Source organism: Leuciscus leuciscus (genome assembly GCF_965113295.1).
Source record: "Leuciscus leuciscus genome assembly, chromosome: 24".
Lineage (NCBI taxonomy): Eukaryota > Metazoa > Chordata > Actinopteri > Cypriniformes > Leuciscidae > Leuciscus > Leuciscus leuciscus.
Genome location: NC_138723.1, coordinates 4,798,027 through 4,817,045, shown reverse-complemented (window position 1 = coordinate 4,817,045; position 19,019 = coordinate 4,798,027). Strand labels below are relative to the sequence as shown.

The window sequence follows — 19,019 nt, the reverse complement described above, 5'->3', positions numbered from 1 at the left end:
GCTGCTGTTCGTACTATTATTAAACAATCGCCAATCCAGACAAATCATGGCGTTCGCGCTAAAAGAGCGTTTCGACAAGTTCCTCAAGGAGAAGAATGTGATGACGGACGTGCTGTCGAAGATCGAGGCGAGGACTGGCGTGAACAGGTCCTACATCGTATATGGTGAGCATTAAACAGGAACACATGTGTCATGTCGGACGCGTTAGATCAGGAGAAAAACAACCTCTTAGTTCAACTGTATCTGTAGCTTTAACGCTGTTTAACCGAGAATAGTGTGTATGTGTCAGAGATGATGTTGTCTTTTGTCTTGCAGCTGTCATCGCGCTCCTTGCAGTGTATCTGGTGATCGGATACGGCGCTTCTCTTCTTTGTAATCTCATTGGATTCGTCTATCCTGCGTATATATCGTGAGTTAAAACTGTAATCGATCTTTCTTGTTTGTTCATTGTGGCGTCACGCCGCGGGTGGTTGCTTCATCGACGTCGCGGTTACGCATCGCTGACGTCATCGCGGCGGCGGCGCGCACGCAGAAGGAAGTGTACGCGGCAAAACATGTACTCTTCCTTCAAAACCTAATGTTTATCGTCGAATATCTGGTTACAACTGTGATCTATCTTTAGGTACATATGTAGTCATGCTTAAATAATCAAATAATTTAAACAGACATCTTACAGTGGCCGAAAATGAGTAGGCAGAAGATATTGCGTATCAGGCCTACGCTTCTCATGATGGCAAATTTTATGTTAAAGGGATAGTTCGCCTAAAAATGAAAATTGTATAATCATTTATTCACCCTCATGCTGTTCCAATCCTGTATACATTTCTTTCTTCTACTGAACACAAAAGAAGATATTTTGAAGAATGAACAAACAGTTGATGGACCCCATTGACTTTTCTCTACTATGGAAGTCGATGGCGACCGTTTGTGATATATATTACTGAGTTATATTACAGAAATATATTACTGCTGTACAGTAGAATTTAGCCTAATTAGTGATTTAATAATAGTATTTTTAAAACTTGATAAGTAATAATCTCAATTTTTATTCCATGTTTTACTGTTAATGGTAAAGCTCTGCTGTGCAGCACTGTGTTTGACAAAAAAGTTTTTATTATTTCAGATGATTAAAATTCAATTAATGTTTTATGCCTTCATTTGATTGCCAGACAAATATAAAAAAAAATAGAAATGAAAAATAAAAGTAAAAAATATTTTTCTATCAATTAAAACAATTAATTAGACATGCTTTTTGATTACTAAAATTGCATTAAACCATTCAAATGGAATCCAGAAAACACAGAATTTGGTATAAAATAAAATAAAACTGAATTTGAGAAAAACACATTTCATAGCCTAAACATGTCATTTTTGTTTTACTTTTAATAAATTGTTACATTGTTACAAGTTTCATGATTTAAATTAATTAGACATGCTTTTTGATTACTAAAATGTAATCAAACCATTAAAATGGAGTCCAAAAAATGTAAATGAAAAATAAAGAGAACAAATAAGTGATTTTATGCGGCCCAATACAAAATGCTTTTCAGGACACACACTTAAACACAGTAGCATTCAGTGCAGATTCAAGAGAGTATACATTTCAAAGATTAGAAATGTCAGTCCATTAAACACAATGTTATGAATGCATTTCTAAACAGGATTATGAAAATGAGTATGAATTGAGAATCTTGTTTGATCGTGGATAAGCAGTTCAGGGTTGGACACGCTAGACCACAGAAGACCTCGTGACTCCCGTCTCAGTTCTGCTCTCTTCATCTCCTAACCTCAATCAAGCCTCTGGAACATATCCCACACGCACATCTCATAATGATCAACAGCCAACATCTACTACATGCCTTCTGTCGTCTGATTGGTCGTTTAGACTCTGTCAGCTGGTAAAAGTCTTACAGTATAACTGTACAAACGTCCTCCTTCAGCTCGTGCTTCACATGTCTTTCTGCCGTCAAATCTGACCTAATCTTATCAAGTAGACGCAATAATAACTTTTCAATTGTAAGTGATATTTCAAAATTAACATTTACTGGACTGAAGCAACTTCAGTTTACTTGATTATCATTTTATAGTTAAAGCATGAGTCTCAAATATGATCATCAGACTTTTGAGGAAGGTTTATTTGTTCATCTCTCACTCATCGTTGCATTGCATTGCATTATATGTTTTAAAACTACAGAGCTTTGATCATTAAAACTAAGCACTGAAATATAATCTTAGACCTATTATTGGCGATTGATAGATTGATATTTATATGCGCTTATGCCAGTATTCTGTTATACTGTTATTAAGATCTCATCACATTACAAGCATCAGAATTTCATCTTTTTGAACATATAAATATCACCATCTGCACTGAATTGCATATTTTTGAATATCTTTTTCTGAATATTTGAATATTTTCTGAATATTGTTTATAATATTTTTTTTGAATAATTTCGGAATATTTTTTTCTTCCTCGATCTCCATATTCTCACATTATCTTACTATATGAGCCATAAATGCCTGATGTGTCAAATTTGATGATAAAGTGAGTTCTTTTTTTGTCTAAAGGTTAAAAAACAGACTATAATTTCTCCTGTCAGGCTTTACAGGGTTAAACACCAGTTGTGAGTTTCACTGGTCCTCTGGCATCTGATGCTGTGGATGATCAGATCCCTCTCTTCTGCCTGTTATCTGACATCAGTAAATGAAAAGTCTGATTGTGTGTGTGGATGTGTCCGCAGAATCAAAGCCATCGAGAGCGCCACTAAAGAGGACGACACCAAATGGCTGACCTACTGGGTGGTGTATGGGGTGTTCAGCGTCGCAGAGTTCTTCGCAGACATCTTCCTCTCCTGGTTCCCCTTCTACTTTTTGGGAAAGGTATTGGACGGCACATGATTTGATCAGTTATTTCTTTTGTACTGAGTACATGTAGTCATCATGTCACATCTGTTGTTGGTTTAGGTTTATCACAGGTGTCTGTAGAGCTTTTGTACAGGGGTTAGTTGCCATATTTGATTTCTTGCCAGCTTTAATTTCCTGATTACAGTAAGCTTACTGCAGATGTTTACAATCAATAAAAAATGAGCCTAATTGGTACTTGAGCCATATTTCTACAAACACATTTTACTATATTTCACCTATTTATTATTTTTACTTAAAGGGATTGTTCACCCTACAATGAAAATTAAGTCATCATTTACTCACCCTGGTGTTGTTCTAATGCCGTATGCTGTTCTTTTTCGGACCGCAAAAGGAGTTTTCTTTAAATGTCCCGCTTGCGCTCGTCCATATAACGGCAGCAGGGTTCATACAAGGCTTCTTAAAGTGCCTGAGTTGGAAAACCCTTGGAAACAGCCTTATTTCTGAAAAGGTGATTGAGTTACTGGAAGACAGTAGAGCTTATGCACCAGAGAAACGAGGGCGACGCCATCTTTAGAATATGGTCTTTGAACTTCCGTTTTTGTGGTCGCTCTGTATATCTCTACGGCGCTGCTGTCCAGGAGTAATTAGCTTTTGAAGTGGATTTACTTAATGTAAAGTTAACGAAAGTTATCATGAGGATTGTAATGTTTAAAGCAGATGTCTTAACAGATGTCAGTCGACCGGGAAGATTTTAAAACGAGCCGTTTGTTAATGAACACTCAAGATCGCTGTGAAAATACAGACCGGAAGACTAAAGACAACGAGCGCAGTGCTGACAAGGGGCGGAGCTACAGAAGGTCTATAGAAAATAGTGTTTAAATTGATTGATAACACAATATTTTTAGACCCATCTGATATTGATAGAGAGCCATTTCACATGGCAATGAGCCGTGATGTGGTTCATATAATTATTCAAGTATATGATTCAGCTTTCGGAGTATCTTTGTTTGATAAGTGAGATCTCTGATTGTTGTCCTTGAAAACCAAAAGAGTAGCGCTTGGAAAGTCCTGGGATTTCATTTGACAGTGTCTGTCCGAACCCTGTGGCGGTGAATCGTGACCCGCATCAAGCTTTCAAGAAGACACTAGAGTACCTCAGAATGATCCATGTGATGCCGAGTGTTCTGGGGCTTACGATAGGGTTTGGTGGAAAACAAACTGAGATTTAATGAAAATTCTTGACCTTGGCCGTTGGGCTTTTGTGTGTTCATGAGCCTCTATAAGCGCCACAGTTCACTCCGTCTCACACAGAAAAACACAAGTTGTGAGAAATCAAGACTAAGAAGAACTCGACATGACATACAACCCCTGTTTCTTCTTCTTTAGGGTGAATATTGGTGATATTCGACTCAGTGAAGAAAGTAAAAGGATGCAGTTTTGGGTTTTCTAGGCGTTGAATTTGTAACAAATTTGATTCTATTGGATAAACCCCTTGAGACGCATCATCTCGTTTTCAGGGGGGTCCTAGTACACACAAAAGTGACTTTCATGTGGCGTTTTTCTTAAGAGTCTCATGAACAGAGTCTCAGTTACAGTGCAGTAGTTGTGGTGAGTATGAAGAGACGCTGAGAGGACACTGAACACAAGCTGCCGATCACACAGGACACGCTCCTGCACAACAAACAGCAAGATGGAGATTTTATTGCTCAAATTTGAGCCTAACTAATTAAAAAGTACACTGAAGATTCAACAAAGTATTTTGTTTCTAGACCAAATGGTGCAAAGGTTCTAGAAGTTATAATAAGAGAATACATCATCATCATGAAGTTATAAGAGGACAGGAAGTGTTAGAACTGGTGTTTGGTGTCAGACGGTGTGACTCTACAGACTATCACTGTTCAGCTCCCCCTCAGTACATCTGCCAGAATCTTCCGATTAACCTATTTTATATCTTTTCCTATTCCTATATTTGACGAGAATGACTAATAATAGTCCTGGGAAAGTTGTGTGACATTATTGCTTTAGCATGTGTTTTATGCTTCTGATTGTAATGGGCAAACTTGCTGTTCGTCTTCAGATTGAAACATTTAGATGAACTGAAAATATCACATTAGATAGTACATCATGTCACTATATATCGCAATACAAAAATGGAATAATATGTTTCATGGATAAGTGACAATATGTATTTTGTATAGTTCACGCAAAATGAAGATTACTGTGTGAGGAAAAATTCAAGTTTTCAGAGTTTTAGTGTCAGTACTACAATTAACTACTTCATACCATGGTCTGGCTGAATACTCGATTCTGATTGGCTGCAGGGTGTCCAATAAAAAGTGATAATTCTGTATTTTCAGCTCCAGAATCATGAATATTGTTATTCTGGCGTCTCTATTGTTTGGGTTTCAGCACCAAGTCCAAGACTGTTCATTTACACACTCAATGTAACACCAAATTTAGCATTTTAATCAACAGTAAATGTTTTGTGAACCTTTTATCACGTGTCATGGAGTATCGCAATAATATCGCATGGTGAGTTCAGTATTGTGATCTGTGTCGAATCGTGACATGAGGGTATCGCTACACCCTAATATAGACGGTGATACAGTCCAAACGTGTTTATCTGTGTGCTTGATCCCCAAAAGAACACTTATATCATCAAAATACAGTATTCAGGTAGAAAAGCATCTGTGTGAGTGGACTGAAGTGGACGCATAAGTCTTCTGATGTGGAGTGTGTAATGTGATGTCTTTGTTCGGGTCTCTCTAGTGTGTGTTCTTGGTCTGGTGCATGGCTCCCACTCCATCCAACGGCTCCGTTCTGCTCTACACAAGAATCATTCGCCCCTTCTTCTTAAAGAATGAAGCCAACATTGACAATGTGATGAAAGACGTCAAGGATAAAGCATCAGAGGCTGCGGACAAGATTAAAGAAGAAGGTGAAAACCACACGCACTTCATGTCTTCTGCCAGTTAAAGGGATACTCCACTTTTTTGGGAAATAGGCTCATTTTACAGCTCCCCCAGAGTTAAACAGTTGAGTCTTACCGTTTTCGAATCCATTCAGCCGATCTCCGGGTCTGGCGGTACCACTTTTAGCATAGCTTAGCATAGATCATTGAATCGGACAGGACCATTAGCATCTCTCTCAAAAAAATGACCAAAGAGTTTCGATATTTTTCCTATTTAAAACTTGACTCTTCTGTAGTTACATCGTGTACTAAGACCGACGGAAAATGTAATGTTGTGATTTTCTAGGCTGATATGGCTAGGAACTATACTCTCATTCCTGCGTAATAATCAAAAAACTGTGCGGCCGTACCATGAGTCCAGCAGGCGTAATGATATGACGCAGTGCCTGAAAATAGTCCCCAGCTCGGTAACCTCCAACGTGACCGGGACTCAGTTTGTCTAACCTATTAGACCTATTTTCAGGTGCTGCGTCATATCATTACGCCTGCTGGACTCATGGTACGGCAGCAAAGTTTCTTGATTATTACCTATTTCATTGTAAAATGAGCCTAATTCCCCCAAAAAGTGGAGTATCCCTTTAAAGTTTGATTCTGATTTGAGGAATAGCAGATAAATCATGAAGGATCTTCCCTAACACATGATGTTTCATCAATGATTTGATTGATATAGCATGTTTTCCTGAATGACTAGCTTGTGTCTGATGTGTTAAAGCAGTTACGCACTGATTGGTAATCCGATCTTCTCTTTGTCACACAGCCAAGAAAGCCACTGCCAACCTTATTTTTGAGGAGAAAAAGAACTACTAAAAGCCACAGCCATTTCAGCTGCTTCTTATCCTACAGGACGACGCCTGCCTGAATAAATGTTGCCTTTATATGCTCTTATTTTTAATTTTTTTGAAAACTGGAAGTGGGATGATTGTTACTGTCTTTATACTGTGGTAGCCATGTTAGATGACATCAGACAGCCCCAAGTTAAGATGGTTATGTTTAAGCAGGTAAGGCATTTATCATAAATCATGTTAGAGCAACCGAGTGACGCTTGCTCCCCCCTCCCCCCGCCCCGCAACGCTACGCTTCAGTCTCAGTAAACATCCTTATCTTTCCCGTAGACATCCTTGGCTTCTATTAATAGGTCATCAAATGGTTTATCTTGCATCTTATTTAACATATTCATTCTAAGATGTATTTATGTGTGAAACGATTTTTTGTTTGTAGAAAATGTCTATTCTGAGGATATCAGTGGAACTGTAAACATATGAATCATGCATTTGACATCAATTAAACCATTGAAATCCACGATTGAGTGTGACGTGTGCTGCTTCGTTTCTGCTTCCTTTAGCAGCTTCCTTTGGATGTGGTTTGTGTGTGTAAGTCGGTGTTATCAGCCGAGTCTTCACTGCACGAACAGCACAACATCTGTAGACACGCAACCAGTGTGAGCAGGGAAGGAGAGAGTACTCGAGTCTGAAAGCCAATATAGAGTTGGTCAGAGCAGAGAACCTGCAGATGTCTCAACCTTATGCTGTTCGCTGTAGTTCACATGCCAGGTTCAGGGTCAACGATGAATGACAATACAATATGCGAGATTCTGATTCGATGGACACTTTACTATACCATGAGGCCACAGGACAGGATTTGTGAATGACACATCTGACTAGGTCACATGGTGAGTGTAGTGCATCCAAATTACATTCATTATATATGGAACATACTTTTTTTAGCACTCTCAAAGTATTTATTCAAAATAAGAAGCTACTAGAGAGTGTGATTTCTGACGCAGCCCAACTCTAATCTGATTGGATGGCTTCTGCTCAATTTCCTGGAATTACAAATGCATGATGTTGAGGTGACGAGCAACACATCAGAGTTTACTCTAGTTGCTGCTGATGATGTCAAACCTCACAAATATAAACATTTACCCCCGGTTTCACAGCCAGTCTCAGACTAAAATCAATGTTTGAGCTGTTTTAACTGAAAGACATCTTAATATATCAGTGCTATTGTTTTCTCAAGATGCACATCTGTGATGTTTTTCTAAGGCATGTTTATAAAAGATACTTAAATGTCCTAATTGAACTTAATCTAAACCCCGTCTGTGAAACCAGGGGCCAGTTGCATAAATATTACCATTGTTAAGACTATCTTAAGAGTTGAATGACCAATGTTGGTTAGGGGTAATCAGTCTTGCTTTTCGGTATTAGACTAGACAAATTGTGTTATGATGTAACTGACTTCAAAAGTTATGAACAGTCTTTAAAAATTCATTTAAAAAAAATGACAACTAACTTGTAAGACTAGTCTTAGCCGTTTATGCAACCGGCCCCAGGCCAACAAGTCTATCCACAAACCAACCCATTTTAAAAAGTCTGTATTCATTGGCATAGACCAATCCCAGCCCACCTCACCGCCAAACGCTTCTGAAGAACAGTTCAACCTCGTATCTTCCCAAAACTATTGAAAAATGACTGCATGAGAACTCCACACTAATTACATTAAAGCCAGATTACAGGTGAAAACAGTGATTTGAGTTTAATGACTTTATAAACAATTATATAAAACAATTACTTTAAAAATCCATGCATTTTCAGTGTAAATTTGGATTTGAAATATAGAAGGAGATCTATATACATCAGTATGTCCTGTAACAGCATTCTGACTCACTCGGGCCAGTCAGCAGAAAAACACTCGGGCTGCATAGAAAAGAGTACATTATTGCCAACATTTATAGAAAACAAGAGGAAAGATTATCATGGAAATGTTCTAATGAGAGCTCATAAGTGCCTCTAGCTATAATCCACCCTTTCATGTCCTTTTTTTATTACACAGTTTGTATTTTATGACATGATGCCATTATAAAGTGAGGCTAATTCACTTACAAATAGAGATAAACTAAAGAGATCAACAAACAAAACTTTCCTACACATGGAATATTTACCCCATTTCATGATTCAAACCACTGAGCTTTAAAAACAAGAGGAGGAGGAGGAGAGGAAATAGCCTGAGTCGATGGGGAAATAGTTAAAAAAATACCAGCCTGAGAAAAGCCCATTTGATTTACTTTATACAATAATTTACAGTAGTACAATGTGAAAAAGTGACATTTTCTGATGCGCACTAAAAATAGTCCAGATTATTTTACAGCCGAGACAGATTTAAATAATTCAAGCATGATGGAAAGAAAAATTACAGATAAAAATTGGCAAAATGGTCACAAAAACACTGTAAACGAGGTACTTTGGAAGGTGAACCCCAGTCCTTCAGAACAGAAACCCTTGATAAAGACGACACGCCGACGTAGCGTCCTTTCACTCAACACTTCTTAAATAAGCTGCGTTCACAGGTGTGTGTCGGGATCCAGTGTCGCACGCGAGAGTGAAACATGGATTCGTCTGTTTCAAAGTAAAAACAAACAAGAACAAAAAAAGGAAAGTAGTCAATTTATAAAAAATAATAATTAAAAAAAAATTACTCTGCAGCACCTACGAAAGAATGCAGCCAACTCTTAAATACAAAAATAAGTGTAAATCTGTGTTTCCTCCGAGGTGAGTAGGAAAGGGCGGCACTCCCAGAGTCCCAGCGGCCAACAGTCCCCTAAGGCATTTCCTGTGTGTGTGTGTGTGTGTGTGTGTGTGTGTGTGTGTGTGTGTGTGTGTGTGTGTGTGTGTGTGTGTCTCTATGGCTGATCAGGAACGTTGTTGTGTTGATGACGCTGCGCTATGTCTTGCGGCCGCTCCAGACCTGTTCGGGTGTGCTCTTGTGGTCGGACGAGTACTCGAAGGGCGAGCGCTGGTCCCGGGGCGAGCGCGGGCCGCTCCGGTGCTCCGTCTGCCAGTCCGAGTGGTAGCGGTATTCCCGGGAGGATTTGTGATGCGTGTAGTCGGAGCCGGGCCGGTGCTCCGAGTGGAAGCGGTGGTCGGAGTGCGTTCGGTCCTTGGAGTTGCTCTCGGATCGGTGCTCTCGGCTGGAGCGGTGCTCGTCCAGCTTCCGGTGCTTGCTGTCGCTGTAGTATCTGCAGAACCACACACACACACACACACACACACACACACACACACACACACACGTTACCATATCAGCATGATCATGACACAACCAAGACCTTTTACTGATACCACAAAACAACCAGAAATTCTCACACTAATTTAAAGATATTAAAAACACACATTATTGCTGAAATAAAATGTATTTGACTAAATATTTACTAAATTAGAGATAATTTGAAAATGAATAATATGAAAAAAATTCATCTGTAAAAAAAAAAAAAAAAAAAAAAAAAAAAAAAATCGAAATAAAAAACGAATCGCCTGATGCCGATAATGATAAAAACGGCTAGTTTATGCGTGGGCGATACATCGGTCGACCTTCTACAACAGAGGCTGTTTCACCTCAAGGCCTCCTCACTGTCAACTACTATATTTGCTAGTTTTAAAGTGGATGTCTCATGCGATGTCATGCATTCTGACTGATTTACACTGTCCATGTTCAGCATGAGAATCCAACTCTTTAACTAAGTTTAAAAAAACAAGCTGGGCGTATGACGGAGTATTTCTGTGCCAAATGCACTCCTTCAGGATTCGTTTAAGTTTCGTTGACATCATAAAGGGAGGAATTCTCCCAGAAGAGCGCACGCAACCAGAGCGATAGCAAGAGCTCATTTCATTGGGGTTACGGAAGCCGTCGGCAGCGCTGTCATTAGGGCTCACGATTATTTTGGTCAGTATTGAAATCACAATTATTTTACATGACTTTGGGAACGTGTTGCATTTATTAAAAAGACACCTTTCAACAATTCTTACATTTAAATTTGAACATTTATTGTACTTTTTGAACTATTAAAATAAATAATATAACAGATAATACTTCAAGTATAAAAATTTTCCCGCAGCTCTACCACTTATAATGCGGGAAATTCCCCCGCAAACATTGATTCACTTTAGAATGTAGATTGTATGAGTCGCCTAAATTAATCCACACAGATTATAAAATCAAATCTATCATTTTAAAACTTTCGCAAAGACGCAATTTCACAAACGGCGTGAGTGTTCAGCGGCGCCGCGTCCTCTCTCTCTCTCTCTCTGTCTCTCTCTCAACATGGGTTGGACAAAGCAAGCATCGAAACTACACTCTCGCGTTTAGGAGTCGGGACATGACGGAATTGTCAATTGCACAATCGGGCCAGTATTGCATTATAACTAAAGTTGATCATTTTCACTTCTTTAAGTCTTATGAGTTTAAACATTGAAGCTGAGAGAGTTTATGGCTTCGGGAGGGGCGGATGTGTGCGCGTGTCATTCAGAACACAAGATAAAATAAGAGTGTTCTTGCAAAACAGAACATGGCAAAATAGTCGTTTTTACTCTATTGTACTATTTTGGTGATCGTTGGGAGCCGAAATCGAAATTCAATTAATTGCACAGCCCTAGCTGTCATCTTGTCTTCACAACACGAAATCAGTGAGTTGTTGGTTGTGAGGGAAAGATAATATTGTTCAGCTTCCCAAAGAAGCACTGGCAGAAACTGTGTGTGTTACGCACCCTTTAAGCAAATTAGTGTTGTCAAAAATATCGATATTTCGATAAATATCGATACTGAAATATCTGAACGGTACCAATACTAATTTCCTGAAGTATCGATACTAGCCGAGCTGTCACTTTCACTTCTCTCCAAACACCACTTCTCTTGACAAACACCACACGCGCACTCGTCTCATTCGCTCTGGTTAAATAGCAAAAGTGAAGTGAATGGGGCCGATGACACTTGATGCGTTTTTTTGCAGTGAGAGGCGTCTATTTTCATTTTAACTGTGGTCAAATGTAAATTAACTTGTGCTTATTTAACTTTATTCAAAAATTGGTATTTAATTCTGCAATTTGCCTTCATATCTTATCATCAATTTGATTACACAGATACTAATTAAACTAAACTGAGCTATTGAATGACATCTTTGAATTCAATAATGAAATGCCTTTAACTGAAAATGTAATGTTTTATCTTATACATTACTGACACTCTATCCTCCAATTTGATACTGTTAAGTGCTTTGACACAATCTGTATTGTTAAAAGCACTTATAGCATTGTTTTCGCGTGTAATGCACACACGTTTGCGTTTAAATCTGTTCATCAAATAACGTCAAATAACCAGCATTAATACTTTTGAACAATGCACTACTTCTGGACATTTTTGTTCATGTAAAATATACCTCATTGTCATGTTCTAGACTTGTTATATTTAGCTTTAAATAAAATAAAAAAACCTTAATATTGTGGCAGTTTTTTTCTCCGTGGTATCGAATATCGATATTTTTCAAGGTATCGTATCGAAGTTAGAAATTCTAGTATCGTGACAACACTAAAGCAAATCATGGCCACATTGAACTAATTAGCTCCATCCTTTCAATTTGAGCTCATTTTAAGATGTACCCAAGATGATAAAGTCATGGCATCTTCAGTTGTGGCCATGATATGCGTGTCTCTTATAAATCCCTCCGTTCACACAATGACTGTAAGAGTAAGCAGGAGAGTGCTCGTGTCCTGACCTGCTGTCCTGCCGCTCTCCTCTGTCAGCGTACTGGTCTCGGTCTCGCTCCCGCTCCCGGTGGTCTTTGCCGTTGCTGAAGGCGGAGTAGGGCCTCTTCCGGGAGTCCGAGCTCTTGCGGTACAGGTCTGCAGGGTGGCGCTCTTTGCTGTGTTCATGGTAGCGAGACGAGTGATGTCTGTCAGAGCTGTAGCTGTCTCTGCTGCTGTCGTCCTGCTGCGACTCCTTTATCCGCTCCACATCTACAACACAATGTCACACTTTAAAAGATTGCCCATATTAATGGTCAAGTAAATAGACAGCAGAGCGGAGACATACCTGCGTGTTTAAAGCTTTGTGTATTTACAGTGCTAGTGTTCTGTTCCACTGCCTGAAATCAAACAAGCATAGTGACATCATTTATTAAAGCATTACAGCATGACGACACTAATTCAGCAAAAAACATTCACACATAAGTGTATTTTCACAGATTTGAAGAGCGTGCTGTGTTCATACCTGAGCATTTTCCTGTCTCTTCTTAATGGCGTGCTTGTACAGTTTATGCAGTTTCCTGGCATCAAACTCAGTGAATTTCGAAACAAATATCCACAGATTTCTGGAATATGGGAACAATCAAGATATTGATCAACTCAAAATGATCTTCATTTATATACTGTGAATTAGAGCTGCACGATTCTCGATCAATTAAGGCTCATGATGAATGACCGTACTTCCTCCACTGCTTGATCTGCTCGGGGTTGGTGTATTCTCTCAGACACTCGGTGATGTGATCTCCGATTTTGATCAGGCATTGTCGCGTGTGTTCCAGCTGCTCTCGCTCGGACAGACCCTTCTCTGGACGGTCCAGCTGCTTCAGTGCTGCCTTCACGGGCCTCATGCGCTCCTTACACTGACACACACACACGATTCAGTACAGTACAATCATCTACATCAGCTTCTGTTCTAAACCTAGAGTTTCGCCGACTTGCCAAACAAACATCAGATGCATGGCTCACCACACTGAAGGTTTTCTGGTCCAGCTCTTCAGACTCCTCAGACAGATGAATGGCATCTCCTCCTGAGGGCGTGTGCACGGGGGTGTCACCCTTCTTCTCCCGCACTTCTGCCTTCACCTCTACAGCCTGAGAACACAGACAGCCGCTCTGAGTAACTCATGCACATGTTGGACCAATACTATAGCTGGATACAAAAGATTAGTGTTGTCACGGTACCAAAATTTCAGTATTCGGTACCGATACCAGTGAAAATCCACGGTTCTCGGTACCAATTTCGGTACCAAAGCTTAATTTAGATTAAATTTACATAATTATATTAAAGTGTATATCACAAAGATGGAAACTGTAGTATTAAAGACACTTTACAATAAGATTCCATTTGTTAGATAACATTAGATAAAATGACCTAACAAAAAAAACAATAGTTATACTGTCGCAATCATTCTCCTTTAGGGGTTAATTTAAAAATACATTTTAAAAATCAAAAGTTAACATTATTTCTGTTAACATTATTTAATGCACAATGAATGAAGTGAACAAACATGACCAATCAAGTGTTTTGTATTAAATAACATTCACAAACGTTAATTAATGTTGTAAAAATATATTGTTCACTCAATGTGTTATGTTAGATAACGCATTAAGTGATGTTAATGAATGGTATCTTATTGTAGCATTACCAAACTATACAGGAGATAAAATATGTTTTATTTGACTTGACTATACTTTTATTTGACTTGACTATACTTTTATTTAATCCAAAACTGTATTCATATTTAACTTTAAAAGGGCTTTTTAAACCTGCTAAGAGTTATCCAGCCAAGAATAAGACTAGAACTGCTTTTCTGACGGACTGATATTAATGACGGCTTTTTATTTCTCATCTCCATAAATATATCTAGTAGTAAAGCTAATGCAAGGGCTAGAAATCAATTAATAGGCCTATGTCACACTTCCTCGTCGTCATGGAGAGCGCAGTTCGCACAAGCGTTTGTACTCCCGTGGCGTCTGTCGTTGCTATGCATCCATGAACGCACATGGAAAAAATTGCTTCTATTATGAGCGCGCTTGCCGCGCGCCATTTGAAATAACCATAGACAGTATAAGAAATAACGTATCTGCACGCGCAAAAACATCAGCACCACATCAGCAGCAGCACCGCCGATCGCCATCAGCGCTTTTATGAAGAGGACGCAACTGCACGCGCTTCGGGCATGCACGCGCATCAAGTACCGGGTTTGAGAAAACCTGGTACCGTGACGTTAAAAAAAAATTAGTACCGACTTGGTACCGAAGTACCGGGTCTTTTGACAACACTACAAAAGATAAAAAAAAAAATGACACATGGACGTCTTAAAACCTAGCGAGCTGCATGAAAACAGCGTGTTTGGAGATCACAGGCATGTGGCCGCTCAAGGACCAATAGCAAGAGTCAGACTCAAGTCTCCTCACCAGAAGATTATAAATATCCCTGTCTATAAAACATTTACAGAGACATGATTATAAACCAGAAGTGTCACAGAATAACACTGGGATGAGCAACTAATAAGAGACCACGTGTGTTTGAACGAGTGAGATAAAGAGTGTATTAAGGACATGCCATCAAAATAAATAAATCAAAATTTGCTATAACTGGACTTTGAACATTTTTGGAAGTCAAAGGCCCATTCAAGGTAGGCAGCTCGCTAGGTTTTAAAATAAGGCCCTGGTTAAGAGGTGTGTTTGAGTTGTGACCTTCTCTGCAGGAGTCTCCTCCTCTCTGTGCACAGGCTCAGGCTTTATCTCCTTCTCCTTTGGTTCCCTCTCTTTGCTGTCACGGCCCTCCTCTTTCTTCTCCTTCTTAATCTCTTTTTTAACCACTTTCTCGGTTACGTCCTTCTCAACTGGCTCTTTATCCTCGAACTCGTCCTCGGACTCTTCCTCCTCCTCCTCCTCCTCTTCTTCCTCCTCTTCCTCCTCCTCCTCCTTTACCGCCCGCTCCGACACGCGTGCTCTTCTGTTGGGCGGCTTCACTGGAGCGGTTTCCTGTAAGGCGACAGAACACACATCAGTACTGGTAATGCATTTAACTTCCAGAATGTGATGCATTTCCAAAAGGAACAGAATATACTGTTGCAAATAATGCTTTTCCAAGCTTGGTTATGTCATCAGAACAGTTGTTTCAGAGACAGAAAAAGTCATTTTGCACAACAGGGGACATTCAATTATCCAAGTAAATATGGCCAATTTGGATTTTTTGTTGTAAAAATGTTGAGAATAAGCAGCACACTGATGAATCTGTGAAAGAGAGCAGGAAGTAGAGCTATGGGCATCATTTTTCTCAACAGTGCATCTTGTGAAAGTGGGTTCTCTGCACACCGTCTATATTGCTTATATAGTGCTTAGAAAATGACTTAAAATGTTTGTGATATGGTCTTTATGGGAGAGAAGGGTATGCAGGAGGGTGTTAAACGTCTTTTAAGGTTATAGTTTTGACATGAGAGTATCAAAAAGTGTTCAGTAACCTTTAGCCAGCATGGTTTGGACATAATCTATTTCAAGCTTGATGAAGATCCAGTGAACACTTTAGGAAAATGGTTCAACATTTTTCACTCCAAGGCCCCAGATTGGTTAAAGACAAAGTTGCTTGTTTTCACATTTTGTGTCAATATATTACAATAAATGACATGTAATTTTAAAAATTATATTACATTAAAATCAAAATAATGACATTCTATAGTTTCAGAAGATTCAAGAACTGAATGCTCTTCAATTTACGACTTTCCAACTTGTTTGTGATTATGGGATAAGGCTTTTACAATTAAGTCGCAAACACAATTTCTCAATTAAATACAATTAAAATGTGTATTACAGAAATTTCCATGAGTTTACGATTTTATTAAATGTCTATGACTTTTCCAGGTCTAGAAATCTCACTTTTTCCAAAATTACATAATATATCCAGGTTTTCCCGAGACAGAACCCTGGTACCCAAACAAAAATGCATCTCAATAGCTGATATAGCTTACTAGCTTCAGCCGTTTTAGCTTATTTAAACACTTTTGTCTTGTTTGGCGTTAATGGCCTCATGGGCAGCGATTGGAAATGTAGAGCAATTGTGCTTCAGGCGACCAGAATTTGAATCCTGACTCATGGCCATTCCCCATAAAAATAGTTTTAAGCCACTTCACTTATGGCCCCCTGGTTGAGAAGAGTTTGCAATGAGTCTGAGATGGTAGGTTTCAGAAAATCTAGTTGGTAGAAACTCGAAAGCTTACAGTTATTAGCATAACCATCTTTAGTGATGCTAGTGCATTAGAGATATAAGTTCAGGCTGTCTTCAATGGGCTGTTTGACTGTACGCACAGATGCACACTGTTGATCGTAAAACCACATACAAGCAGATTTGCATAATGTGCTCTGCACCCATACACAATGACAGCCTGTTCTATCAGACATGCATCATGGCACAGCAGGTCAAAACAACATCCACCCTCACATGGTATACCAGCTCAACACAAACCTTCTCCTCTTCCTCCTTCTCATCCTCTTCTTCAGAGCTCTTATCCGATGGCGGCGCAGAGGACAGACTGTTCGTCACATCATCTATCTTCGGTTTTACAGCTTTATTCTTCTTGCCCCGTGGTTTTCTCTTCCGTGAATTTGCCTATAGAGCAGAATCAACATCAGTGTCTGTAATAAAGCACCGAAGGGGAAATGAAGGAGTGTATGAGCTCTTCACCAACTATGTTATTGCATATTTCACTTTCTTTTTGTACAAGAAAAGCTTATGTTTTAGCTAAAAGGGGTGCCATTGGTCTCAAAAAGTTTGGGAACAATTGCAATAAACAGAGTTGGTTACAACTATTCTGAATGATTAACTGTGCTTGCGAGATCACAAAGAAGTCATAAGAAATGTACCACTCGCTTGTGAAAAGTCACAGTTAATGTACCGGATACAGACTACCCTGAACAAACTCAGTGGATATTGAATGTATGTAAATTGTGAACAGACTCTGAGAGAGTGATTGAGCTCTGAAGCTTGTTGCTTTACAGCAGGGTTTCTCAAACTCGGTCCTGGAGGGCCACTGTCCTGCACAGTTTAGCTCCAACACTGATCACACCTAGCTGTGAGTTTCTAATGATCCTGAAGACATTGATTAGCTTGCTCAGGTGTGTTTGATCAGGGTTGGAGCTAAACTCTGCAGGATAGTGGCCCTCCAGGACCGAGTTTGAGAAACCCTGCTTTACAGAATACCAATCTGCTTCAAGTGAACCGAATGATATTTTGCAGTATGTGTGGATTGTGTTAAATCTGCTTGACTCACAGTGCCGGCCTGTTTCTGTGCTTCCTTCTTGGCGAGGTCTTTGCTCAGTAATTTGATGAGGTAGTCAGCTCGTGTCTGCAGCTGTTTGGCCTGCGGCTTCTTGTCAGGATCATCTGGAAGGAGCTGCAACAAGTTTTGTAACAAGTTATCATTTGAATGTGTCATATATATATATATATATATATAATCACTTTAACAACAAGAACACAACAGTATAACAAGGCATGTTGGTCAAACACTGTGTTGCTGTACCTTATGTGTGAGGTTGAGGTCTGGGTCCATCTTGATCATCTCCCAGCTGCCATATCCGTACTCATAGATCCCAATAAGCAGACTGGAGTCGTCCTCTTTACCCCACTCAATGTCAAAATGAGCTGCCTTTGAGTGGCATGGGATTATATACCTTTACATATTAGAAAAAAAGATTAGTATATTGTCTAACAAGTATTTTTTCTGCCCTCACAAAGCAAGCACCCAAAGCACAGAACGCATGGTCTCTTATAAACAACTACTTATAAACCTAACAAGAGAAATGCTGTTGAAAATGTAAAAACACCTAAAACAATTTGGTGAAAAACACATTGTGTTTGTACATAGTCCTGGTTGTGTGAATAGAAAACACTCTTAGCCAATCAGCAGTAGGGGGCGTGTCCACTCATGATGGGGGAGGAGAGAGAAAGAGCAAGAGTGAACATTTGTGGAAAGACTGTAGAAAGAGAGATGGCTTAGGAAAAGTCCAGAGGAATATAATTGGGGGGGAAAAAGTGGTTACGATCAGGCAAGAACTTTAGGACCCGTGTTCATTTCGGAAATCTTCCCAGTGCTGGAGAGGCAGAAAGCGGGAGGGCCTGAACACGGATGCTGAGATTGCTTTGTTTCTGCCATATACACGAGTAACATTAGCCGCGTTGAACAATTTGTTCCAGGAACTTTTTCCCCCCAGACCTGCTATTGTCTGCGTTTCCACCGCGGTCTAGAGTACCGTGAAGATTAGGCAAATAGTCCGGTGACGTAGGACTGCGTGCTCCTTTACAGATCCCGCTGGGTTTCATCCTCTGAGTTTAAGCTTAATAAAGCCTGAACCTCGTCGTCGGTCGTATTTTTTAAACTCCATTGTTGATTTGAATAGCAGACGACTGTTACCGCACGCACCGCAACAGACTTTAAAAAATAGTGGTTAAAAAATAGTGGTTAAAAAAAATGCTGCATGGAGTCAACAAATCAAAATGCTACGTGAACTCAACCAATCAGCATGTTCAGCGCCCAAGTCCCACCCCTGAAAGTTCCTGAACTTTGAGAAAGTACCACCTCGCGAGCAGGGACTCTCTGAGGGGGAAATAT

At 39.5% G+C, this 19,019-nt stretch overlaps 2 protein-coding genes across 2 annotated transcripts in view; one reads left to right on the top strand and one right to left on the bottom strand.

Annotated features, from left to right (window-relative positions):
- The first annotated feature begins 27 nt into the window (after window positions 1–27).
- Window positions 28–7,135, top strand: reep5 (receptor accessory protein 5). Its single transcript, XM_082156883.1, has 5 exons — window positions 28–164; window positions 316–409; window positions 2,742–2,880; window positions 5,635–5,803; window positions 6,594–7,135. Exons 1-5 carry the CDS (start codon window positions 47–49, stop codon window positions 6,641–6,643), a joined length of 570 nt encoding a protein of 189 aa, XP_082013009.1. The 5' UTR covers window positions 28–46; the 3' UTR covers window positions 6,644–7,135.
- Window positions 7,136–8,353: 1,218 nt separating this feature from the next.
- The window catches only part of chd1 (chromodomain helicase DNA binding protein 1), a 28,289-nt gene continuing 17,623 nt past the window's right edge, over window positions 8,354–19,019 (bottom strand). The window contains exons 28-37 of the mRNA XM_082156825.1: window positions 17,931–18,081; window positions 17,679–17,801; window positions 16,874–17,017; window positions 15,106–15,396; window positions 13,372–13,497; window positions 13,087–13,265; window positions 12,872–12,971; window positions 12,695–12,746; window positions 12,378–12,618; window positions 8,354–9,848 (exon numbers count right to left, since the gene is read on the bottom strand). Of these exons, the coding sequence (XP_082012951.1) occupies window positions 9,554–9,848; window positions 12,378–12,618; window positions 12,695–12,746; window positions 12,872–12,971; window positions 13,087–13,265; window positions 13,372–13,497; window positions 15,106–15,396; window positions 16,874–17,017; window positions 17,679–17,801; window positions 17,931–18,081 (1,702 nt within the window). The 3' untranslated portion in view covers window positions 8,354–9,553. The remainder of the gene's footprint in view (window positions 9,849–12,377; window positions 12,619–12,694; window positions 12,747–12,871; window positions 12,972–13,086; window positions 13,266–13,371; window positions 13,498–15,105; window positions 15,397–16,873; window positions 17,018–17,678; window positions 17,802–17,930; window positions 18,082–19,019) is intronic.

Excerpts from the sequence above, each read along its gene's own strand:
- reep5 (XM_082156883.1), top strand. The coding sequence starts at position 47 with ATGGCGTTCGCGCTAAAAGAGCGTTTCGACAAGTTCCTCAAGGAGAAG. Across the intron at positions 165-315 it reads CAGGTCCTACATCGTATATG|CTGTCATCGCGCTCCTTGCA; the intron begins GTGAGCATTAAA and ends TTTGTCTTGCAG. Across the intron at positions 410-2,741 it reads GTCTATCCTGCGTATATATC|AATCAAAGCCATCGAGAGCG; the intron begins GTGAGTTAAAAC and ends ATGTGTCCGCAG.